The 23,616-nt window shown below is 43.4% G+C and overlaps 3 protein-coding genes across 3 annotated transcripts; 1 reads left to right on the forward strand and 2 right to left on the reverse strand.

Annotated features, from left to right (window-relative positions):
* Window positions 1-6,408: 6,408 nt before the first annotated feature.
* Window positions 6,409-8,917, reverse strand: cunh2orf68 (chromosome unknown C2orf68 homolog). Its single transcript, XM_076098985.1, has 4 exons — window positions 8,692-8,917; window positions 7,664-7,797; window positions 7,436-7,581; window positions 6,409-7,343 (listed from the first exon to the last, which is right to left on the reverse strand). Exons 1-4 carry the CDS (start codon window positions 8,799-8,801, stop codon window positions 7,221-7,223), a joined length of 513 nt encoding a protein of 170 aa, XP_075955100.1. The 5' UTR covers window positions 8,802-8,917; the 3' UTR covers window positions 6,409-7,220.
* A 162-nt stretch (window positions 8,918-9,079) lies between these two features.
* On the forward strand, window positions 9,080-15,801 carry usp39 (ubiquitin specific peptidase 39). Its single transcript, XM_076098983.1, has 13 exons — window positions 9,080-9,351; window positions 9,671-9,749; window positions 9,860-9,954; window positions 10,038-10,174; window positions 10,576-10,728; window positions 10,821-11,046; window positions 11,180-11,254; window positions 11,540-11,607; window positions 12,072-12,260; window positions 13,090-13,232; window positions 13,423-13,558; window positions 13,691-13,777; window positions 15,511-15,801. The coding sequence occupies exons 1-13, from the start codon at window positions 9,282-9,284 to the stop codon at window positions 15,562-15,564; spliced, it is 1,512 nt and encodes a 503-aa protein (XP_075955098.1). The 5' UTR covers window positions 9,080-9,281; the 3' UTR covers window positions 15,565-15,801.
* Window positions 15,802-15,805: 4 nt separating this feature from the next.
* On the reverse strand, window positions 15,806-19,571 carry sftpbb (surfactant protein Bb). The gene is made up of 11 exons (XM_076098984.1): window positions 19,413-19,571; window positions 19,163-19,215; window positions 18,803-18,877; window positions 18,293-18,415; window positions 18,064-18,195; window positions 17,877-17,957; window positions 17,602-17,785; window positions 17,353-17,495; window positions 17,082-17,162; window positions 16,617-16,727; window positions 15,806-16,247 (listed from the first exon to the last, which is right to left on the reverse strand). Exons 1-11 carry the CDS (start codon window positions 19,462-19,464, stop codon window positions 16,209-16,211), a joined length of 1,074 nt encoding a protein of 357 aa, XP_075955099.1. The 5' UTR covers window positions 19,465-19,571; the 3' UTR covers window positions 15,806-16,208.
* Between the last annotated feature and the right edge of the window lie 4,045 nt (window positions 19,572-23,616).

A 23,616-nucleotide genomic window follows, 5' to 3' on the forward strand; every position in this document is an offset into this window, starting at 1 on the left:
GTTTGCATATTTTTATCAATTTATAAAAACAATGAATTAATCCCCAAGTAAGGTGTGGATCAGCAGCTTGTCTGTCCTATTGTCAACTCAACTTAGTATTTTTTTTACCAGAGCCTGTGTGTTAGTGGACCTTTGTGTTTCAACGTTTCATCATGGGGATGGGAAGTATTAGTCAGCCATTTATCTGTCTGATGAGACAGCGATGCATTTATCTTGTGCACAACTGCTGGTATCTATGTTTGAACGGGGAATGCTGACCTTTTTAAGAACTCAATTTTGGTTATCTCTGTGTCCCCGGGTCGTTCTGTCAGAGTTTGTGATTGCCAAACTCAATCAATCAATTTTGTTGTAGATGACAGGCTTGTCAGTTTCACATATTCAGAGAATTTGAGTAGAGGGCGGCTACACCCCTGGTGTGTTCTAACTTGCTGACTTTGTTCCAGCAGGGAAAATAGGCTACCAACAGAAAAACTAGTCCAACAGGTTGGACTACTCCTCCGCGAATCGCCACCTTAACGTGGTGGAGGAGTTTGAGTGGCTCAGTGATCCTGGGAGCTATATTGTCCGGGGCATTAGCCCCTGGTAGGGTCTCCCAAGGCAAACAGGTCTCGGGGGAGAGCCCAGACTAAGAGCGGTTCAAAACGACCCTAATGATAAGCAGCCCACGGACTTTAGCCACCTCGCCCGGACCAGGGAAACCGGGGCACCCTCCCGGAGCCAGACCCAGGAGGGGAGCTCGTCGGCGAGCGTCTGGTGGCCGGGCCTTCGCCCATGGGGCCCGGTCGGGCTCAGCCCGAATAAACAGCATGGAGCAGCCACCCTGTGGACCCACCACCCGCAGGGACAAGCATCGGGGTCGGGTGCAATGCAGACCGGGCGGCGGGTCAGGCGGGAGGCCTGGGCGAGCCGATCGCCAGCAGCATAGACTAGCTCTAGGGACGTGGAACGTCACCTCGCTAGCGGGGAAAGAGCCAGAGCTGGTGCAGGAGGTGGAGCGATACCAGCTAGATATAGTTGGACTCACCTCCACACACAGCGCTGGCTCTGGAACCAAGCTCCTGGAGAGGGGTTGGACTTTGTCCTTTTCCGGAGTTGCCCAGGGTGAGAGGCGCCGGGCGGGAGTGGGGATACTCACGAGCCCCCGGCTGAGCGCCGCTGTGTTGGAGTTCTCCCCGGAGAACGAGAGGGTCGCCTCCATGTGCCTACGGGTTGCGGGGAGCAAGGCTCTGACTGTGGTTTGTGCTTATGCACCAAACAGCAGTTCAGAGTATCCGGCCTTCTTGGAGTCGGTGGGAGGGGTCCTGGAAAGGGCGCCGCCTGCCGACTCCAAAGTTCTCCTGGGGGACTTCAATGCTCACGTGGGCAATGACGGAGAAACCTGGCGGGGGGTGATTGGGAGGAACGGCTTGCCCGATCTGAACCCGAATGGCGTCTCGTTATTGGACTTCTGTGCTTGCCACGGTTTGGCCATAACGAACACCATGTTCGAACATAAGGTGGCTCATAAGTGTACCTGGTACCAGAACACCTTAGGCCGGAGATCAATGATCGACTTTGTAATCGTATCATTTGATTTGCGGCCGTATGTCTTGGACACTCGGGTGAAGAGAGGAGCAGAGCTGTCAACTGATCACCACCTGGTGGTGAGTTGGATCAGATGGCAGGGGAACCGGTTGGAAAGACCCGGCAAGCCCAAACGTGTAGTGAGGGTGAACTGGGAACGTCTGGCGGAGGACCCTGTCCGGGAGGTCTTTAACTCCCACCTCCGGAAGAACTTCTCACACATCCCGAGGGAGGTTGGGGACATGGAATCCGAATGGACCATGTTCAAAGCCTCTATTGTGGACGCGGCCGCTAGGAGCTGTGGCCGGAAGGTCATCGGTGCCTGTCGTGGCGGCAACCCGAGAACCCGGTGGTGGACACCGGAGGTGAGGGAAGCCGTCAAGCTGAAGAAGGAGACCTTCAAGGCCTGGTTGGCCCAGGGGTCTCCCGAAGCAGCTGACAGGTACCGGCAGGCCAGAAGGGCTGCAGCTGCGGTGGTCGCGAATGCTAAAACTCGGGCATGGGAGGAGTTCGGGGAGGCCATGGAGAAGGACTTTCGGTTGGCCTCAAGGAGGTTCTGGCAAACCATCCGACGGCTCAGGAAGGGAAAGCAGGGCTTACCCCAGGCTGTTCTCAGCAGGGGGTGGGGGGGACTGCTGACCCGGACAGGGGACATCGTCGGGCGGTGGAAAGAGCACTTTGAGGAACTCCTAAACCCGACCAACATGTCCTCTGCAGAGGAGGCAGCGCCTGAAGATCTAGGGGGAGGCTCACCCATATCCCTGGCAGAGGCTGCTGAGGTAGTCAAAAAGCTCCTTGGTGGCAAGGCGCCGGGGGTGGATGAGATCCGCCCTGAGATATGAATCTGCACTGAGAGGGGAAGGTGTGAAGGTGTGTGTTGTGATTGGGTGATTTTCAGCCAATTGAGAAGTGGTGAAACTGGAGATAATCTGTCATCATGGGAATGTGTCTCCCTCAGTCACATAACCTCAATAACCTCTCATAACCTCAGTCACATGCTGACAGGAAGATGAAAAGTGAGCTGGAGAAGGGTGTGTAGACAACCTAAAGGGGAGTGTCTCCGTTTCACCAATAGCACAGCAGAGGCCGCTCCTTGACTAGGCTTTGCATAACACTTTGGGGACTTGGCCCGCCATGTGGTCACAGGATGAAGTTTGCATATTTTTATCAATTTATAAAAACAATGAATTAATCCCCAAGTAAGGTGTGGATCAGCAGCTTGTCTGTCCTATTGTCAACTCAACTTAGTATTTTTTTTACCAGAGCCTGTGTGTTAGTGGACCTTTGTGTTTCAACGTTTCATCATGGGGATGGGAAGTATTAGTCAGCCATTTATCTGTCTGATGAGACAGCGATGCATTTATCTTGTGCACAACTGCTGGTATCTATGTTTGAACGGGGAATGCTGACCTTTTTAAGAACTCAATTTTGGTTATCTCTGTGTCCCCGGGTCGTTCTGTCAGAGTTTGTGATTGCCAAACTCAATCAATCAATTTTGTTGTAGATGACAGGCTTGTCAGTTTCACATATTCAGAGAATTTGAGTAGAGGGCGGCTACACCCCTGGTGTGTTCTAACTTGCTGACTTTGTTCCAGCAGGGAAAATAGGCTACCAACAGAAAAACTAGTCCAACAGGTTGGACTACTCCTCCGCGAATCGCCACCTTAACGTGGTGGAGGAGTTTGAGTGGCTCAGTGATCCTGGGAGCTATATTGTCCGGGGCATTAGCCCCTGGTAGGGTCTCCCAAGGCAAACAGGTCTCGGGGGAGAGCCCAGACTAAGAGCGGTTCAAAACGACCCTAATGATAAGCAGCCCACGGACTTTAGCCACCTCGCCCGGACCAGGGAAACCGGGGCACCCTCCCGGAGCCAGACCCAGGAGGGGAGCTCGTCGGCGAGCGTCTGGTGGCCGGGCCTTCGCCCATGGGGCCCGGTCGGGCTCAGCCCGAATAAACAGCATGGAGCAGCCACCCTGTGGACCCACCACCCGCAGGGACAAGCATCGGGGTCGGGTGCAATGCAGACCGGGCGGCGGGTCAGGCGGGAGGCCTGGGCGAGCCGATCGCCAGCAGCATAGACTAGCTCTAGGGATGTGGAACGTCACCTCGCTAGCGGGGAAAGAGCCAGAGCTGGTGCAGGAGGTGGAGCGATACCAGCTAGATATAGTTGGACTCACCTCCACACACAGCGCTGGCTCTGGAACCAAGCTCCTGGAGAGGGGTTGGACTTTGTCCTTTTCCGGAGTTGCCCAGGGTGAGAGGCGCCGGGCGGGAGTGGGGATACTCACGAGCCCCCGGCTGAGCGCCGCTGTGTTGGAGTTCTCCCCGGAGAACGAGAGGGTCGCCTCCATGTGCCTACGGGTTGCGGGGAGCAAGGCTCTGACTGTGGTTTGTGCTTATGCACCAAACAGCAGTTCAGAGTATCCGGCCTTCTTGGAGTCGGTGGGAGGGGTCCTGGAAAGGGCGCCGCCTGCCGACTCCAAAGTTCTCCTGGGGGACTTCAATGCTCACGTGGGCAATGACGGAGAAACCTGGCGGGGGGTGATTGGGAGGAACGGCTTGCCCGATCTGAACCCGAATGGCGTCTCGTTATTGGACTTCTGTGCTTGCCACGGTTTGGCCATAACGAACACCATGTTCGAACATAAGGTGGCTCATAAGTGTACCTGGTACCAGAACACCTTAGGCCGGAGATCAATGATCGACTTTGTAATCGTATCATTTGATTTGCGGCCGTATGTCTTGGACACTCGGGTGAAGAGAGGAGCAGAGCTGTCAACTGATCACCACCTGGTGGTGAGTTGGATCAGATGGCAGGGGAACCGGTTGGAAAGACCCGGCAAGCCCAAACGTGTAGTGAGGGTGAACTGGGAACGTCTGGCGGAGGACCCTGTCCGGGAGGTCTTTAACTCCCACCTCCGGAAGAACTTCTCACACATCCCGAGGGAGGTTGGGGACATGGAATCCGAATGGACCATGTTCAAAGCCTCTATTGTGGACGCGGCCGCTAGGAGCTGTGGCCGGAAGGTCATCGGTGCCTGTCGTGGCGGCAACCCGAGAACCCGGTGGTGGACACCGGAGGTGAGGGAAGCCGTCAAGCTGAAGAAGGAGACCTTCAAGGCCTGGTTGGCCCAGGGGTCTCCCGAAGCAGCTGACAGGTACCGGCAGGCCAGAAGGGCTGCAGCTGCGGTGGTCGCGAATGCTAAAACTCGGGCATGGGAGGAGTTCGGGGAGGCCATGGAGAAGGACTTTCGGTTGGCCTCAAGGAGGTTCTGGCAAACCATCCGACGGCTCAGGAAGGGAAAGCAGGGCTTACCCCAGGCTGTTCTCAGCAGGGGGTGGGGGGGACTGCTGACCCGGACAGGGGACATCGTCGGGCGGTGGAAAGAGCACTTTGAGGAACTCCTAAACCCGACCAACATGTCCTCTGCAGAGGAGGCAGCGCCTGAAGATCTAGGGGGAGGCTCACCCATATCCCTGGCAGAGGCTGCTGAGGTAGTCAAAAAGCTCCTTGGTGGCAAGGCGCCGGGGGTGGATGAGATCCGCCCTGAGATATGAATCTGCACTGAGAGGGGAAGGTGTGAAGGTGTGTGTTGTGATTGGGTGATTTTCAGCCAATTGAGAAGTGGTGAAACTGGAGATAATCTGTCATCATGGGAATGTGTCTCCCTCAGTCACATAACCTCAATAACCTCTCATAACCTCAGTCACATGCTGACAGGAAGATGAAAAGTGAGCTGGAGAAGGGTGTGTAGACAACCTAAAGGGGAGTGTCTCCGTTTCACCAATAGCACAGCAGAGGCCGCTCCTTGACTAGGCTTTGCATAACACTTTGGGGACTTGGCCCGCCATGTGGTCACAGGATGAAGTTTGCATATTTTTATCAATTTATAAAAACAATGAATTAATCCCCAAGTAAGGTGTGGATCAGCAGCTTGTCTGTCCTATTGTCAACTCAACTTAGTATTTTTTTACCAGAGCCTGTGTGTTAGTGGACCTTTGTGTTTCAACGTTTCATCATGGGGATGGGAAGTATTAGTCAGCCATTTATCTGTCTGATGAGACAGCGATGCATTTATCTTGTGCACAACTGCTGGTATCTATGTTTGAACGGGGAATGCTGACCTTTTTAAGAACTCAATTTTGGTTATCTCTGTGTCCCCGGGTCGTTCTGTCAGAGTTTGTGATTGCCAAACTCAATCAATTTTGTTGTAGATGACAGGCTTGTCAGTTTCACATATTCAGAGAATTTGAGTAGAGGGCGGCTACACCCCTGGTGTGTTCTAACTTGCTGACTTTGTTCCAGCAGGGAAAATAGGCTACCAACAGAAAAACTAGTCCAACAGGTTGGAAGGTAGTAAAAGCAATGATATAATGTCTGACAGCAAAATAGATTTCCAAGATTTAGCTCTCCAGTTTCTTTATACCTTTAGAAAAAAAAAGTTCCAACAAGTAGTGCCTGAAGTGTCCTTACCCACAGAAGAACCTATGTGACATTTCAGAATGATTGACAATACCTGGTAATGTCTTGTGAATAGAAAATGAGTTTGGCTATTTTGTCCTCATAATTATAACACACTGTTACTATGCACTACTTATTGACAAAAATCTAATTTGATGAAGGATTAAGACAAAAGTTGAGACACACAGACGACAGGCCTGCAGATTTGAAAGGCTGATTCATACTGCCACCTGCTGATGACATGATGTGACACACTTCAGTCAACTGCATTTGATATAGTATTTTGTTGTATCCCCAATACTATATGTGTATTTCAGGATAGAAAGTATTTCCCCCCCGCCCACACATTTGAGAGTTTTTACAACACATCAAGACACTAAGAAAAAGCATTCACATTTTATGGCTGTTCAATTCCACAAGTGCTCATCCAGACACAATTGGACAGTAATAAAGGGCTTTTATACATATGTGTCATTTGTTTTGTACGTAAAAGACTCGTGTCCTCAAAAAATATTCAGTATCAAAAATAAAAGTATTTAAAAAATCCAAAATAAATTAGAATACTCAAAACAAACACACAAACACATCATCATGGCCACAGCCACACTGGAAACAAATCTACATTCTCACATTTCTGAACATAGAATCACTGACAGACTCCGTTCACAGCATTTTACCAAAAAAAAAAGGATTAATCTCATTTATAAAAGCTAGATCTTTGTAAACACAAAAAAACACAGGACATGTTCAACAGAGGAGGGAGGTCATCAGTGCTCTCTGTCAAAGAGTACATATTCCTTTTCTGGATTTAGCTGTTAGAAAGCAACAATATCATTTCATAGGTCCAGTCCAACTTGAAGGTGTACAATGTGTCCTTAAACTTATGAATGAGGGTGTGAGGTAACAATACAAGGTGAGAAAAATGTAGTACATATGAACCTGACAGTCAACTCCCAACCATACTGTCTTTGATAAGTGCTGTTCCTTCTCCTTCACAAACCAAAGACAGATTCACTGTGGGTCATGAAGTTGGATCTCTGCTGATAGTCACTGTACATGATCCCAGAGTCCTCGGTGTGTCCCCAACACTGTCAACAGCGTTAATGCTATGTAGAGGTGCAGAACTGAAAATGAAGTATTGCTCCTCTTTGCTGATTGCCCCTCTGTCATCATAGTCAACTGTTTGAGAATATCACTCAACGTTTGTCTCGTCTTTTGTCAATTTCCTTCCGAATTCGAGCCTCTAGAGCTGCCCTCATTGCTGAATCCAGGATGTTCTTCTCTGCGACACGATCCACCACCTTCTCAGGCTTATCCTCCTGTAGAAACAGAGAGAGAGCATGAGGTAATGAAGACCAAAGTCAAATAGATCAAAGAGCCAGAAATATCAGTCAAAGGGATCTGTGTTAACCTTGTGCACCAGGAAGGAGGTAAGGGTACCAGAGTCCGCCTGATAGTCGAGCCAGAAGAGTTCAGTACCATGGGTCTCTGTCTCTGTGCTTGACCCACTCTCATTGGACTCTTCAGCCTCAGCACCGGCCCCTGGCTCTGATTCATCTGGAAAATGAGCACACGCATGCATGTTCGTTACTGGATTTACTGTTGGCAAACGCGTAATACCAAAGTGCATCAAACTTACATCTGCGTCGAGGATGGTACACTTGGATATCAGGCCGCCGGGGTCGTCTCGGGGTTGTGGTGTTCCTCCGCCGCTGAAGCTCTTTGGCTTGCTTCACTTCTTTGGCTTGCTTCACCTCTCTATCATAGTCATCTCTTGAGAAGCCAAGAAATCAATGTTATTGCTTTCAAAGACACGCAGTTTAACATATCTCTGAACTTCTAACCTAGTTAGTTAAACAGAAATAAGGTCTTGTTATTGTTTTACTGCAGATAAGGATTATAAGTATCAATCCTGTCTCCCGAAAACAAACAAAAAACGATTCAATATATCAATGAGTCTAAGGGTACATGCAGGAAGTTGCTTCACTCCAGCTCTATTCTTTTTCTACCATCAAAAAAGTATCGTCAACGTGAATACATTTTATGCCTCATGATTTCTTCTATATTTTCTTCTTTAGTGAAATGCATTTCAGAAACAAACGAATTTTAGCATTCCCCAATTGCATTTTTCTTTGCCTACATCTATGCTGTGTGAATGGTTAGCAGCAAAGGCAAAGGTTGTATTCTTTCTTAAGGTCATGCATTACATACCCCTAAAAATCTTACACTATCACCAACCAGTAGAGATAACACATACAAGGAATAAATATCAGGCAAAGTGTTAAATACCAGAATGTGAGGTAAACTGTGCTTTGTACTTTTTATTTATTTATCCATTAATCATGAGGGTCCTGTAACAGTATGCAGCACTGACTGAACACGTCTACAAACTGGATTTTGATTCCTTTCTTTGCAATACGCGGTTAACAGCTAACGGTATATGATATTCCCTCCAGTTTATAACTTTGGCCAATGCTACATTTCTTTATATTTTCGTTTGGAGTGTAAGAGGATAAGTTACCACCACTGGCCTTTCCTTCACCAACAGATCAACTTCTACACAACATTGAGTCGATGCAACTCTGAAGACAGAGGCAGGGTGATAGAACCTGGCTAGTGTGCTAGCTAACGTGACTAGCATTGGCTAACGGTCGTTGCGGCAATCACCTAGCAATCTGGTTCCTCCGGATATGGTGCAGGAAGCCGTGGCTCATATCCAAGCGGCCGCTACGTTTGTATTTCAGCTCATCCTGATCATCGTCTTCTAAAATATCCATTTTAACAAACAGTTCCACTACGGTGACAGTATGTGTGAGCTTATGATTGCAACAAGCAGACCCACAGGCACCACTGACAACAAGCTAACGTTACATGCTAGCTAATTGTAAATGGTTGTCCAAATGTAACAATCCCGGAGTTTACAAATTAATAATCGATTTAAAAAAAATACACATTGTTTTAATAGAGAAAACATTTATTGGACAGACCCAGACAGAACATTAACACATTAAATATAAAAACACTAGGTTATGCTTACATAAATCAGCAAGTTATCACATTCGAGCAGCTCATTGATCGATGTAACTAGCCTTAAACTCCGGGATACTTTTTAGTCTCCTGTTTGGTAGTTCGACGTAAAGCCGCTCAACCACCGCGAGTTTCGACGCGCACGGTGCTCGACCCATTCAACTCTCTTCCAAATAAACGTGTGCCTTCTTCGCTGTTTTGACATTACGCTCGCTCGCTCGCTTACTGCTATGATGGTTTCTCTGAAGCGAGAGAGAGAGGCTGAAGTGGAGGAGGAGGACGATGACGACGATGGCAGAGGTAACGTTGCGTGTATTTACTGGTAACGTGCTGCGTTTGGTTAGCAGGTAGCCCACTACTGCTACCAGGAGCCAGATAAAAGTTAGTTAGATTCTATTCACGGGTCTGTTCAGTCACACAGGCCAACAAGCACCACTACAGTATACATATGTAACTGGCTAAAACAAACGAACCGTCCTAATATCACTGTAAATATCAAATCCATCATCTGCCAACAACCCGAGTGCTATGTTAGCTAGCCTGTTTAGCTAGTTTACATTCAACCGACTGAACACAATCTGGTCCGACTCTGTTCGTTTTGTTTCACTTGATGTCGCAGCGGCAGCCAAACTGGGCCGAGGACGTGTATTAGAAGACCGGAGAAGCCGCCACTGTCCTTACCTTGACACCATAAACAGGCAAGATACAGTTGAATGTGCATAGCTAATGTCAGTGCTAAATGCTAGTTAGCCCTGTCCTCCTCTATAGCTCTTCAGCTGATTCCCAGGCTTTTCTGTCTATCCACCAGGAGTGTGCTGGACTTTGACTTTGAGAAACTGTGTTCCATCTCTCTCTCCCACATCAATGTCTATGCCTGCCTTATATGTGGGAAATACTTTCAAGGTAGGTGAAAGATCTGACATTCAACCAGGGATCAAACACCTTGTTGTCCTTTGACAGATGTAAACATGTATGCGTCCTTGTAGGTAGAGGTTTGAAGTCCCATGCCTACACGCACAGTGTGCAGTTTACCCATCACGTGTTCCTCAATCTGCACACTCTCAAGTTTTACTGTCTGCCGGACAACTACGAGATCATTGACTCTTCACTAGAAGACATCACGGTGAGTAACGTCGTGGTGTTACAAGACGATGGCATGTCGTTATCATACTACATTTAATTCATTTTTATGCTCAGTACCCTCAGCACTCTCAATGTTGTTTTGGGTAGAGCTGAGAGGTAAATAATCACTATAAATATTGATATTGTGTTATAACACTATATATTTAGGAGTTGTTGATATTTTGTATTAGGGTCTTAATTGTCATCTGATCCTGGTTTAAACGATTGCACCACAGTCAAGTCGTACAATATTCATATCTTCTTTACATGAGAGAGCATCATGCTCTGACAGCATAAAATAGATTATATGCTCAGTATCACATTGTCAGTATTGAGGTGCTGCGTCAAAAATACTGTACTGTATACTTTTGCGTTTGTAATCTGTTGACACTTTCTCTACAGTATGTGCTGAAACCAACTTTCACCAAGCAGCACATTGCAGGGCTGGACAAGCAGGGTAAACTATACCGAGCCTACGATGGTACGACCTACCTGCCAGGCATTGTGGGGCTGAACAACATCAAAGCCAATGACTACGCCAACGTGGTCTTACAGGTACGAATAGCTGCCACAGTGGACCGTCTCTGTACTTTGTCATAAAGGTTTTAATCAATCCCAACCAATTCATGTTTTCCTCTTCTACCAAGGCTTTTTCCAATGTTCCGCCGTTGCGAAACTACTTCCTGGAGGAGGAAAACTACAAAGAAATCCGCAGACCACCGGGGGACATCATGTTCCTCTTGGTGCAGAGGTTTGGTGAGCTGATGCGCAAACTGTGGAATCCAAGAAACTTCAAGGCTCATGTGTCTCCACATGAGATGCTACAGGCTGTTGTGCTGTGCAGCAAGAAGAACTTCCAAATTACCAAGCAAGGTAATGCTTTAATTGACATAAACTGAAACTGCAGTACTGTACGACACTTCTGCAGATCTCAGAGAGGCTGTTAACACATTCTGCTCTCTGGAAACTAGCCTGTGATGCTGATTGATTGTTTTCTGTTGTGCAGGAGATGCTGTGGACTTCATGACGTGGTTCTTGAATGCTCTGCATGGTGCTCTTGGAGGAACAAAGAAAAAAACATGTGAGTCGGAAGAGAATCTAAATGGCTTCATCCCCAATTGTTGGCTCATATTATACACAATTCAAGTCTTTAATGGTTTGGTATGTTAATGGTAAATATTTCTGAGATGAAGAAAAAACACTGATACAGTTTTTTACCAAATGTGAACGCTATTTTTATTTTTCAAATTTCTCCTGGGTTGAATTTAATTTAGTTAGTCTTAGCATGTCAAATGTTTCATATATTATTAATTGATAAAATAATGTGAATTCACCTCTGCCAACATTTGTCTTTCTGCCCTCATAGCAATCATCGCAAAAGCATTTCAAGGCTCCATGCGGATCTTCTCGAAGAAACTTCCACATCCAGATTTAGTGAGTTTACTGCTCGTTAGGAAATAATTTATTGACATCTGGAAAATGAATGATACGGTTTATTAAATAATTTGACCAGTTTTGTTATATAATAATAATACTTTTTGAAAGGCCTCTTTTCCTTCTGAATTGATTTTCTTGTCAAATGAAGGTTAAAAAACAAACATATTTTACTTAAAAGTTTCTCTGATTAAGTTTGTAAGTTCTCTGAGGCAATGTTAAATACTTGGTACTAAACTTTGAAGCAGCCCAAATGAAAAGCAACGTGAGGAGGATTAAAAGAAGCCTAACATGGCGGATGTGATATTCAGATACAAAGCAAAGGGCGAAAGAATATTCTCTATTTTCACATGCTCTTAAATCTAACTTTGCTAACAGACAATTAGTGGTTGACTGTGTGTACTATTTCAGTTGAATCCCTGTGAAAACATGATTTTAAGTCCTTTGTTGTTTTTATTTCCCAGACACCTGAGGAGAAACAGGCATTGCTCGTGACAGAGGAGTACCAGGAGCAGATGTCTGAGTCCACCTTCCTGTTTCTAACCCTTGACCTCCCAACAGCTCCACTGTACAAGGATGAGAAGGAGCAGCTCATCATCCCGCAGGTCCCTCTCTTCAACATCCTGGGCAAGTTCAATGGCAACACAGAGAAGGTACTGGTTTTCTTAAACATAATGTGCAATAGAAAATAGAAAAATGACTTAAAGCAATGTTGCAAAGCAGTAATCTAAACAGAATGCTTTGGTGTCTCTGAATATTTTTGGCCCAAAACTGGATGAATACATTTTGACATCGTCACACCCTGTGGTGTTTTTAGGCTAAAAAAACGAGCAACAACTACTTTGGACAGATGCAACACCAGAAAATTACAAATTAGCGTAATGCACTGTTTCACACTTCACACACAGTTTAGCACAGCTGATAATCTGACTGGGTACATCACAATCATATACATCTGCTCTCCTCAATTTTCTGTTATACTGCTCATTAAGCTGTCAGTTTGGGTAGCTATATATGTCCTCTGCTGAGCAAGCCCAAATTTTACCATGTTGTCCTTTTGGTTTCATGTTTGATAATCCTCTCAGAAAGATGCTTCTCTGACCGGGTACTATCCCCTCATAACAGCCCACACAGGAATCAAAAGAAGCTATTACTCTGACAAGCTATTATTTTTTTCTGGAGAACAACTCCACGTTAAATCTGTGATTTGAGTTTTTCTTCAAAAGGCACACTTTCACACGTGTGCTGTAGAAGATAATTCACATCGTTCATGGTGTCCACAGTTGCTATCTTCTTAAAAAGAAATACTAACTTCTGACAACTACCCACAAATAACTACAACAGTGCTTTGCAAAAAGACAATCAACTTGCAGTGTGGCATAGGGCAATCAGCCGCACATCAAATCTGTGCCATCCGCTCTCATTTTCGTTTGTTTTTTTACTGAGCACGCGTGCATGCTCTCCCGTCTCATTTACATTCAGGAGTACAAAACCTACAAAGAGAATTTCCTCAAAAGGTTCCAGCTGACCAAACTGCCTCCGTACCTCGTCTTTTGCATCAAAAGATTCACCAAGAACAACTTCTTTGTGGAAAAGAACCCCACAATTGTCAATTTCCCCATCACGTAAGTGTTGTTCATATATTGTAAGACGAAATGCCTAAAATAACCATGAAGTGCATGTTGATAGCAGTAATGAATGGTTGTTTTTATTGTTGTGTAATGTAACTCTTGTGAGATGCCATGGACATGTGTATTTTGTCCTCCGTATGAATATGCACTTGTTTATGTTGTCACTCTGTATTTGCTTCGACAGGAATGTAGACCTCCGTGAGTACTTGACAGAAGAAGCTCAACTGACAGAGAAAAACACAACTTATGACCTTGTTGCCAACGTAGTGCATGATGGGAAACCCACCGAGGGAGCGTACAGAATACATGTTCTGCATCATGTAAGTTGCAGCCAGATATTTTTTAAATGATCTCTGGTGGCATTAGTATACACACAATGTATCAAATTCTGTCTGACCAAGGGAGTGTTGTGTTGTTACACGTTCAACTCATCTGCTTTTGTGTTTAATCAGGGAACTGGGAAGTGGTACGAGATGCAGGATCTGCAGGTGACTGACATTCTGCCCCAGATGATTACACTGTCGGAGGCCTACATCCAGGCAAGTCTTCCAACTTATTCTGAGCATGTCGGAAGTGTAATTGTTGCAGAAGCTTGACTCCGTATTAGGGCTGGGCGGAACCGGTATACCAGTTTTAATTTCCCGTACGATATGAATTTCTCATATACTGTCATACCGGTGCACAGCCGAAACAACTTCTGTCGCTCTTCAACAGGCAGCAAAATATATTGTTCGCCGCTGGGAACGCTATGGTCGGAGTTAGTTGGGAGCTAGTTGTCTTAGCTGTATTGAGAGGGACCTCTAGTCATGGTCATAACTTTATAACAACAATTAACAACCCACAACTAATGCTCTTTAACAGGGCAAAACACCACGACACAACAGTTTGTGACAGATAAACAATTTGTAGCACTAATAATTGTACATTTATAAAATTTTTCCCTGCCGAACTGCATGCTGGGTAAAGCTCGCTAACAGTCTGCTAACAGCTGGGAGAGGCTCTGTCGCTCCAGTAACGTTACATTAAAGAACAGAAAATAGCGATGCAGGATGAACAAAGACTGAACAACAAAAGGTATTTAGGTCAGACACATATGCAACGCTGATTACCGTAATATGTGTGGTATTTGTTATAAATGTACGTGATAAGAAGCTGTACATGTAGCGGCTTCTTCTTCCATTTGCGGATCGCAACCAACTTGCATAGGTGCATACCGCCACCTACTGTACCGGAGTGTGCATTTTCAGGATAACCTTTTCTTGACTGTTCTGATAATAAAATAATATATATATATATATATATATATATATATATAGTATATATATATAGTCCTATAAAATAATATATATATATATATATATATATATATTATTTTATAGGACTATAGGATGTTTGCTGGCTTTTATCCCACTGTTCTTGTCATCCTCTTGTTGTTATGTATATGTATTGTCTCTTGTTTTTCAAGAAAAAAAAAAAAAATTATAATAAATTTAAAAAAATGCGTTAATGCGTGATAAAATAATTGTCGACGTTAATTAATGAATGCGTTAACGCGAAATTAACGCGTTAACTTGCCCAGCACTAATATATATAAATAACTAACTAAAAAAATAAACCTAAACAACACCTACTAACAACTAAATCCTACGGTCTAATCCCGTTTCTTTCCATGGAGGGGTTTAGGACCCAGGGGAATGTAGCTGAAGGAAACAGGAAGTACGGAATGGAAGACACGCCACACAAACAGCTGTTCACCGCTAGCTGGCCGGCCGTTTCTTTTCAGTGTTAATTAATTAATGCTTTAACGCGGGAAAAAAAATACCGTGATATACCGTGAAACCGCCAGAATCTTACAAAATACCGTGATATGCATTTTTGGTCATACCGCCCAGCCCTACTCCGTATGTCTCTGTGCAACATGAAGTGACATAAAAATGTCATCACCTTTCATCTGATGGCACTCACATGGACTGTTAGTAGTGATACGAACAAAAATAATGAATAGATCATATTACTCCTTTCAACATGCATCATCTTTCGCATCAATGCATACAAATATATCAAATCATTTTTGTTCTTTGCACATATTAATTAATAGTTATCAATATTTGGAAAAAGTATTATGAGTTTTCATTAAAAGATAAAAATATAACATAGCCTTCAAAAACCTGTATCAGTTGAATCCTTTTTTCATCCCAGATTGCAGTTTTAAATCATTAAGTAAAACATTGTCTTTGAACGTAACCAGGAGAGTTTTTTCTTTCTCTCTTAGATCTGGAAGAGACAAGAGACAGACGATGACACAAACAACCACACAGGGGTGTAAGTGAGGCAGCATTTTCCTCAGTGTGAATGGCCAGAAGTGTTGTCCTCATTTTGGAAATTAACTGGCTATTTAAGTGATTAAAGATAACGACAGAATATAGAGTGAGTGGTAAAAGAGCGTCAAGATGTATTCTTTAGCACCACAAAAAGCAAATAAATGTAAATGACTCCCATGATTTTTTTCACTGTTTTATGTTTTTACCATGTGGATGTTTCCAAATAAACAAACTCCAGGACACGTGTGACTGTCTGTTGACTTTTAATGAAGGTTGAGGAGTTTGTCATGTGTATGTGCTTGATTGCACCAGGGATCATATTCTAATAGAATAATAGTCTTTCATACATACTGACGGCTCATCCTATGTAATGAAAGGTTTTTGCAATTTCACATTCATAATGACATATTTAGCAATCTACCGATTAATGCTGCTCACGAAACCGTTAATCACTGCACAAACTGATGTTTCAGACTGAATCCCAGTCTTGCGACACGTCATACAAACCGAATCATTTCAGGATCAATATTTACGCTTATTGAACAAAATAGCATATGACATGAATTTCCCCAAAAAGAAAAAAAGAAGAGTTGATCAGTGTAATACATTTGTAAAAAGAAAGTAATTATTTTTGTGCTGGCAGTTTGGTTCACTCCTTCCACATGTACTTCTCACAGAAGGCCTGGTTCTGCAGATAAAAACAGAAATAGGATGTGAAACAGAAATTGAATTATTCACAAAATCACATCACTTGAAAGTTTAAAGTATTAGTCAGCTGGTCAGCGTAGTGTATGGTGTCTCTTTAGACCCGAGTAGTTTTATCGCCTGATTACTATAAATACAGTATGACTTAGTTATTCATCATAGAACTACATTTTGAAAACAATCATACGGTAGACTCAAAATAATAGGAAGAACAGTCCTGCAGGTGAGAAAAGCCTGGGGCAGGTTTGATGGTTGGGAAATATCCTTCCCAATATGTGTGATGATTTGGTTGTTACAAATGGCAAATACATTACGCATGTTGTACACTGCAATTTTCTTGAATTTAACTTACGCCACACTTCTGAGCAGTTTGAATGTCTTTGCACCAGTAGCTCGGCCCCCAAGTACAACGATTCTTTCCCAGCGGCTCCAACTTCTTCACGGCAACACACAGACCGGCTCTCTGCGGGACGGAAGGGCCAAAAGAATGTGTGTTCATGAGTATTCAAGTGTGATTAGTGTTGCGTGGACCAGAGCCCATCATACATTTGTAAATCAACAAAAGTTTGTGTATTTTTTAAGCCACCATAAGAAGCGCGCTGCTGCAAGTCATAAATATTCGTAAAATTCACGTCAGTCAGTGAGCTAATTTCAGCCCCGGTGAAGGTGTGTAGACCTGCTGACCATGACTGCTCCACCATTTACTGCAGACTAATCCTCTGGTGGATCTGTAGGACTGTGTGAAGACTTGTGGATATAAGAGTTTCCTCTTTGTCCCTCCAGTGAGAAACGTCATGTTAAAAGTATTTAATCTTACTTCACAAGGATGTTGGGCGTCCATTTGGTTTCCCAAAACCTTCTGCAGTCTGGAGCCGTAGATTTGGATGAAGGCCTCACACTGAAAAGAGCACGAGAGTTGCTTACTTTTATGCTATGTGACAAAGACATTATTGCTTAGTCTACCTCATTAAAACTGCCTAAATCACTTGAATTTAAGGAATAAACAAGGAATGGCCATACATTCATTAGATATAGTGGTTTTTGAGTGCTGAGGGATATTTAGAGTAAGTGGGAACTGAGGGTCAGACCTTGGGGATAGCATTTGGGTGAAGGACACACACAGACTGGAGGAAAGAGGAAGTCTGAGGTTCGGTGGAGTTGAGGCCGAGGTGTAGGCGGCTCAGCACAGCTAGCGTGCGGCAAAACTCACAATCCGAGGGGAGGGACAACTCTGGGGAATCAGCAGAGCGTTAAACTTGTTGGTGGAGGGTTGATTTACACGTCAAACCACTAAGCAAATGCTGGCCTAATGTACTAATTATAAACATGGGACTGACCTGGAAGAGGCTGCTCCTCGAACAAACAGACGTGCAAAAGAACACATATTGTGTGAGGTGCTGCAGACGATAAGAGGAATTCGATTATCTGCGTCCCATATTTGTCGACAAAATCATCACATTGGTCCTTATAGCTGTGTGGTAGGAGATCACAGACCTCTTCCATGATCTTCATCAAAGCATCCTGCAGGGAAGAGAAGATATTTACATGATGTGGTGTACGGTGAGGGATATCTGCCCGATTTAAAACAAAGTGATAGAAATAAAAGAGTCACCTCAGTCATATTCTTGGGCAACAGGGTCTCCAGTTTGTTGATGATAAACAAACACAGGCTGCAAGCTGGGTTGAACTGCCCCTAGAGAGAGAGAGAGAGAGTACTCTGATAAGAGGGACATTTGAAGTATGAAAATAATACGTTTTAATTTCAACTTTCATTTTAACATCAACATCTGCTTACTCACACTAACGTGGGTTGTGGTGGCTGAGCCGAGTTTAGAGCCGGACACTGCATTGGTTGCATGGTGGGAAAGTTTCAGCAGTTCCTCCTTGTGGGCAGCACAAAGTCCAAACACCATACAGGTTTCTCCTGGTTTCTACAGAAACACATTATCTTGTTTAAAAGGTGATCATTGAAGTGTTAATTATTTTTCCATGTGTCTATGAAGAAGCCTAAATAGCGGGTAAACTTACCAGGTGACCAGGTGTCTGCTGCAGGACTTTTGGCAAATACACCTTCACCTGTGAATCACACTCTGAGGCCTGTTCTCTTGGGAGGCGTTGGCACAGAGCATGCAAGGTTTCATAGACAGTCTCCTGCAAAGGCAGAGTAGTTAGTGCATTGTCTATGTTGTGGCAAGAGTGCAGAGTGTCGACTTGGCAAAGTGTAAAGTAACAGTACAACCAAGCATGTACAAAATAGCTTGACAAACGTAAACATTAGTGATGGCACATTTCAACGCCCTGGCATTCGAAGGTCGGCATTTCTTTCATTGAATATTTTCTTAAAACGGGCGACTACCTCAATATAAACTTTCATTTTAAGGTTTAACTTTTAAAGACATTACAGGGAGTACAGGGTGTTTCTGCCAGTTTCCTGATTAACCAATTCCCGAAACCCAGCAGGAGTGGCCAGGCAAAGGAAGTGAAAGTAAAGTGAAACTACACTGAGTTTCACTTGATGTTTCACATCAACATCCTCACCTTGGTATCTCTGCTGGAAATCATGTTGGCGGACAGCTGGACGACCTGGCTGCACTCTGAACACATATCTAATGTCTAACAAGGAGAAGCCACAGTGAGGTTATTTGTCAAAGACGGCACATTTAAAAAAAGATTATTGCAAAGAAATGTTTGTTTCTGAAGCCCAGTGACTGTATGTGCCAATAACATCACCTTTAATGAACAACTATTTTACACACAGATGCTTTTGAGTGAGACATTCGCATTCAGTGTGAACAGTATGTATATTTGTGTTGTATTATTTATAGAATAAATCTAGTGTTGGTATGGTGGCCTTTGAAACAAAATGGTGAAAATATAGAGAATAAAAGTCAGGTTTACCAGTGATTTCTGTTTGATGAGTGAAAACGGGTCTATGATGAGCCTGCAGTCTCCTTTAAAACAGAAAACGTACAATTTTGTTCAATACTTTAGCTCCGGTCAGTATACAGCTAACGTTACACCCTTTTTAAATGTAAGTTGTCATAAATCCCACGATAACAACCCGATCTTTGACATCATAATTAATAACGACATGTCAGATGACAGTGATGCAGACATTAAAGTCGTTACCAGTAAATGTCCGTCTTACCGGGCCACAGAGACACCGCGAGGACCACCAGGATAAAGCCAGATGCTGACATGGTGTGAATGTGCACAAAGCGATGTGACGCGCAGATTATTTTGTCTACTGGTTTATTATAACCATTGGTAATAACATCCGTGCTGCTGTTCTTCTTCTCGGCGGTGGGCAAACAGCGTATTAGGCGCAACCTATGGGAGCATCAGCGCCACCTTCTGCTTCAGAGCTTCCTGATCCACTGTACCGGTTAGTGCATACTGCCTCCTGCTGCCCGTACAAAGTACGTACTGTTGCATGCAGCATGCAATAGGGACATACTGCATTTGACTGCATTGGGACATACCAAATCTTTTGGCAGTACACAGTGTGCTGCAGGAATGAATCCTAAAACCATGGAATATATAAAAGAAGAATGGGTCATTAAGTCACTGAACTCTATTCTAAATGTATTTGATTATAGTAGAGTATCGTTGTTATCAGTAACTAACCAAACATTATACAGTTGGTGATATTTAATAGCCAGCTACCTCGATTATTGTCAGGAAGTGGAGCCAATCGCCAAATCTCCAAGTTCTGTCTCTAAATACCTGAAAACCTGTTCTCATAGAAGTAAGAAACAACAATGATATTTAAATGATCAGTTCAGCGTCATCTGTGTCCCCTGTCTGTTTACTGTCGTGGCTAAAGGGATTAATAAGAGGCCGCAAAGAAATGTTTAAAACGGTGGAGAGGGTGTAGGCTACAAAGTTGAGTTCTTACCGCAGCTCGGGTTTGAGTCCAGTCTGTGGCCCTCTGCTGCATGTCCTCCACTCTCTTTCCCCCTTTCCTGACTATCGCTATCACTATTATGAAGGCAAATCAATGTCAAAATCCGTAAATATTGTACTTTATACTCAGAGGTAAATAATGTAGTTTTTATTCCACTACATCTCAGAGATATTGTACTTTTTGCTATATATATTTATGGAAACATATATTATTGTTTCCATTATGTATAAATACACATCCTTCTCTGTGAGCCAGAGGTGAGAGCTTCCTCTGCCTGCACTGTGAAACAGCTCCTCTCATTCTGCTTCTTTTACTTTTGCCTCCAGTCTTTCCTCATCCTTCTGGTGCCATTTCTTCAAGAATCACTAATGGTTGCTATCAGTCATGTTTGAGCTGTAGGTCGATATGACTACAAGCTACAGACAATTCATTTGCGTCATTTCAGGTAATTATTTGAATGATAATGCAAAATCTCCATTACATACAAAGAATCAACCTGCACTGGAAAAGCTGTTCAGCACCGATCCACACAATTGGCGACGTGCTGTACCAAATGAGCAAACCAAACAAAGCTGAAATGAATGAATTCCTCAAATGTTTACTTCTAATCAAATTTATGTACGTATTTTGCAGTAGAACATCATATGCAAATTTTTATTATGAACCTACATAAAAATGGTTTTGGACATGGATTATTTCCAAAGATATTGAAAAACATGAATTCATGAGGAAACACTAGCAGACTATTACATAATACATGAAGGATTTTAACAGAATCAACCTGCACTGATCAGACAATTTGCTCCATGCTGTCTCCAAATGTGCAAACCAAACTACATTTAAGAGAATGAATTCTACAAATGTTAACTTATAATCAGCTTGCATGTACTGTATCTTGCAATAGAACTTCATATGCAAATTATGATTATGTGCATCTACATATTTGTCACTTCTTTGTAGATACAAGTATTTACTGCAGATGAAGGCAGATAGAACTGAATATGAGGAAACAACTACAAACTAGATTACTTTCGTTATTGTTACATCTGCAGTGTAACTGAAAGAAAAACACACCTCAGACAACAGAGGCCAAAAAAATGACAAAGGTGTGACAAACGTGCTGACTGACAGAGTTCACAAGTGTACAAACACACACGCAAACACAATAATACAAAATTCCAGCACACACTAGTCATGGTGAGAAACTATGTAATCACATACCAGCCTACATGGATGAAATACGTCAACATAAAGTGCCATACCCATCTCCATGTATTATCCATAAAACCAGGTTTATAATCATTTAGCCACAATAATAAAGGCTTTTAAACTTTTATACTTAAATACTAAATCAGTGTGCTTGACGACAGTTTGGAGTAAAGGCCCCCATATAAAGCCTAATCTCCTCCTCTGAATGTACTTGACTGCAAGCAGGCGCTTTATCCTGGAGTGCACTGGAATTGGAAAGTCAGTGTTTGTATTAACTATTATCATGCCACCATTTTTCTACCTCTTCCCCAAAAAGATGGAGTAGAATAAATTATGTATCACATTCTGTCATATGATGCCCTCATTGGACAGTGGTTGTTGAAACAGCCCAGATGAATACCAGGCATTACTGGGGAACTACGATGGCTTTTCTGGTTTGGCGTCTTTGATTTCCTCATGCGTTCTGTGTTTCGCTCCGTGCCTCGCAATCAAATAATCCATTTACTAAAAAAGACCCATCAGCTGTCTGACCGGCGACAGACAGTCTTATCCCTCACTGTTACTGTACTTCCTTGAGATAGTTAGAGGTTAGACACTAAAGAAACTAAGTTATGTTACTTGTTGTTTTAAATGGGAGATGTTCTGTCACAGGAGACATGTTTACTTTGTCCAGCCAGTATTATTACCAGCAGCTCCAAGTGGTTGAAAAATATGACGAAAGAAGTTTTGATTTAGATTTTTTATGACGGGCAGTAAGCCGGGAAGTTGTTTTTGTCTATTGTGTATGTCGATCATCTTTGTAGGTTACGTTAATTAAAATGTTGTCTGCTTAAAGGAATCTTCCATTGAGCAGACATGATATTGTGTTGGAACTAAAATCTAAAAATAAACCAGGGATGGCCGTGTCCTGACGCTGGACAGCATTTGGTTGAGGAGTCTTGGTGCAGAATGAGGTGTAAAATGATCTGAAATATTTACAAGGAATTCATTTTTAAACTGAATTCTACAACAAATAAAAACGAATGTAATCCAGCCGGGACCAACACTATCTGTGTTAAGAGTTTTCCAGACACCTTTCTGCTGCATTCTGCAATTGATGCGGATTGGTCACTGCAGTTCTAATATTTGGATACAAACATCAGACCTGTAAAGATTATTTAATGCAAAGTGAAAAGGCGCTATGTTGTACACTGGCCAATCTAAATATACATATGAGCCTGTCGGCTCTGTGATCTTGGGTATTCAACAGAAAATAATAGCTCATAGGCTTCAGCTGGGACAACTCATGAGGTAATTTCTACCACTTAATGAAACAAAGTGTCCACCTAGACATCGTGTGCGAACCCTGTTAATTAGTACATTCCAGCACATTAGTACATTCCAGCATCATGATTCACGGCTTGTCACCAGACTTAATGCTGTCTGTTCTCTTAGTGCCAGTCATTAAAAACAAAGCTGGTAAAGTATGTAGCCTAGTCGTATGATGTATGCACAAGCAAACAGTCTCTCACACAAGTTTGGTATGTGTACAGATGGAGTGAAGATGTCTCTGTTCAGAGCATATTGTACACCACTCTACACTGCACACTTGTGGTCAAACTACAAAAAAAAGAGCTTACAGAGACTTCAAGTAGCTTACAATGACGCCATGAGAATACTTTTAAAGAGACTGAGATGGAGTAGTGCTAGTGAAATGTTTGTGGCTGCACGAGTCAATACTTTCCAAACTGTGTTAAGAAATCTCATGTATATATTCATTCGTAGACTTAATGACTCTAAAAATGAGATCATAGTTGTTTTAACCAACATAAGGTTTAGCACCACACGCTACCAGTCCCAGCTGTGGCGACATTGGTACAGCTGTCTCTTTGTAGGGCATTGCTAGGCCTCCGTACTTTTATTGTTTGTGTCTGTCTTTTTATGTATTTGTCTCTATGGACCCTGAGTCTGAAATAAAGTCTATCTATCTATCTATCTACCCTTTTAACGACACCCCTCAAACATTGCGTGCCATGGTCTCCCATTGTTTTACTCTTTATATTTCTACTTCCCTATCAGTGTGGCAAACACCTGTAAAGCACTAAGCACTAACCTGTATGTACTGTACATGTCACTCAAATTAAGCTTAAGTTCAGTCATTATCATTGTTGGAATGCTGTTAAGCATTCCAACTATTGTTCTTCAAATCTTTATTCAACTTCCTTTTATATTTCTTCCGTACATATTTTGGCACTCT

This window comes from Anarhichas minor, unplaced genomic scaffold, assembly GCF_050575085.1.
Source record: "Anarhichas minor isolate MPS153535 unplaced genomic scaffold, ASM5057508v1 ptg000025l, whole genome shotgun sequence".
NCBI lineage: Eukaryota > Metazoa > Chordata > Actinopteri > Perciformes > Anarhichadidae > Anarhichas > Anarhichas minor.

Excerpts from the sequence above, each read along its gene's own strand:
- sftpbb (XM_076098984.1), bottom strand. The coding sequence starts at position 19,464 with ATGTCAGCATCTGGCTTTATCCTGGTGGTCCTCGCGGTGTCTCTGTGG. Across the intron at positions 18,878-19,162 it reads TCATCAAACAGAAATCACTG|ACATTAGATATGTGTTCAGA; the intron begins GTAAACCTGACT and ends TCTCCTTGTTAG. Across the intron at positions 16,728-17,081 it reads ACGCCCAACATCCTTGTGAA|AGAGCCGGTCTGTGTGTTGC; the intron begins GTAAGATTAAAT and ends TCCGTCCCGCAG.
- cunh2orf68 (XM_076098985.1), bottom strand. The coding sequence starts at position 8,801 with ATGGATATTTTAGAAGACGATGATCAGGATGAGCTGAAATACAAACGT. Across the intron at positions 7,798-8,691 it reads CGGAGGAACCAGATTGCTAG|AGATGACTATGATAGAGAGG; the intron begins GTGATTGCCGCA and ends TGGCTTCTCAAG. Across the intron at positions 7,582-7,663 it reads GTACCATCCTCGACGCAGAT|ATGAATCAGAGCCAGGGGCC; the intron begins GTAAGTTTGATG and ends CTCATTTTCCAG.
- usp39 (XM_076098983.1), top strand. The coding sequence starts at position 9,282 with ATGATGGTTTCTCTGAAGCGAGAGAGAGAGGCTGAAGTGGAGGAGGAG. Across the intron at positions 13,559-13,690 it reads GAATACATGTTCTGCATCAT|GGAACTGGGAAGTGGTACGA; the intron begins GTAAGTTGCAGC and ends GTGTTTAATCAG. Across the intron at positions 13,778-15,510 it reads TGTCGGAGGCCTACATCCAG|ATCTGGAAGAGACAAGAGAC; the intron begins GCAAGTCTTCCA and ends TTTCTCTCTTAG.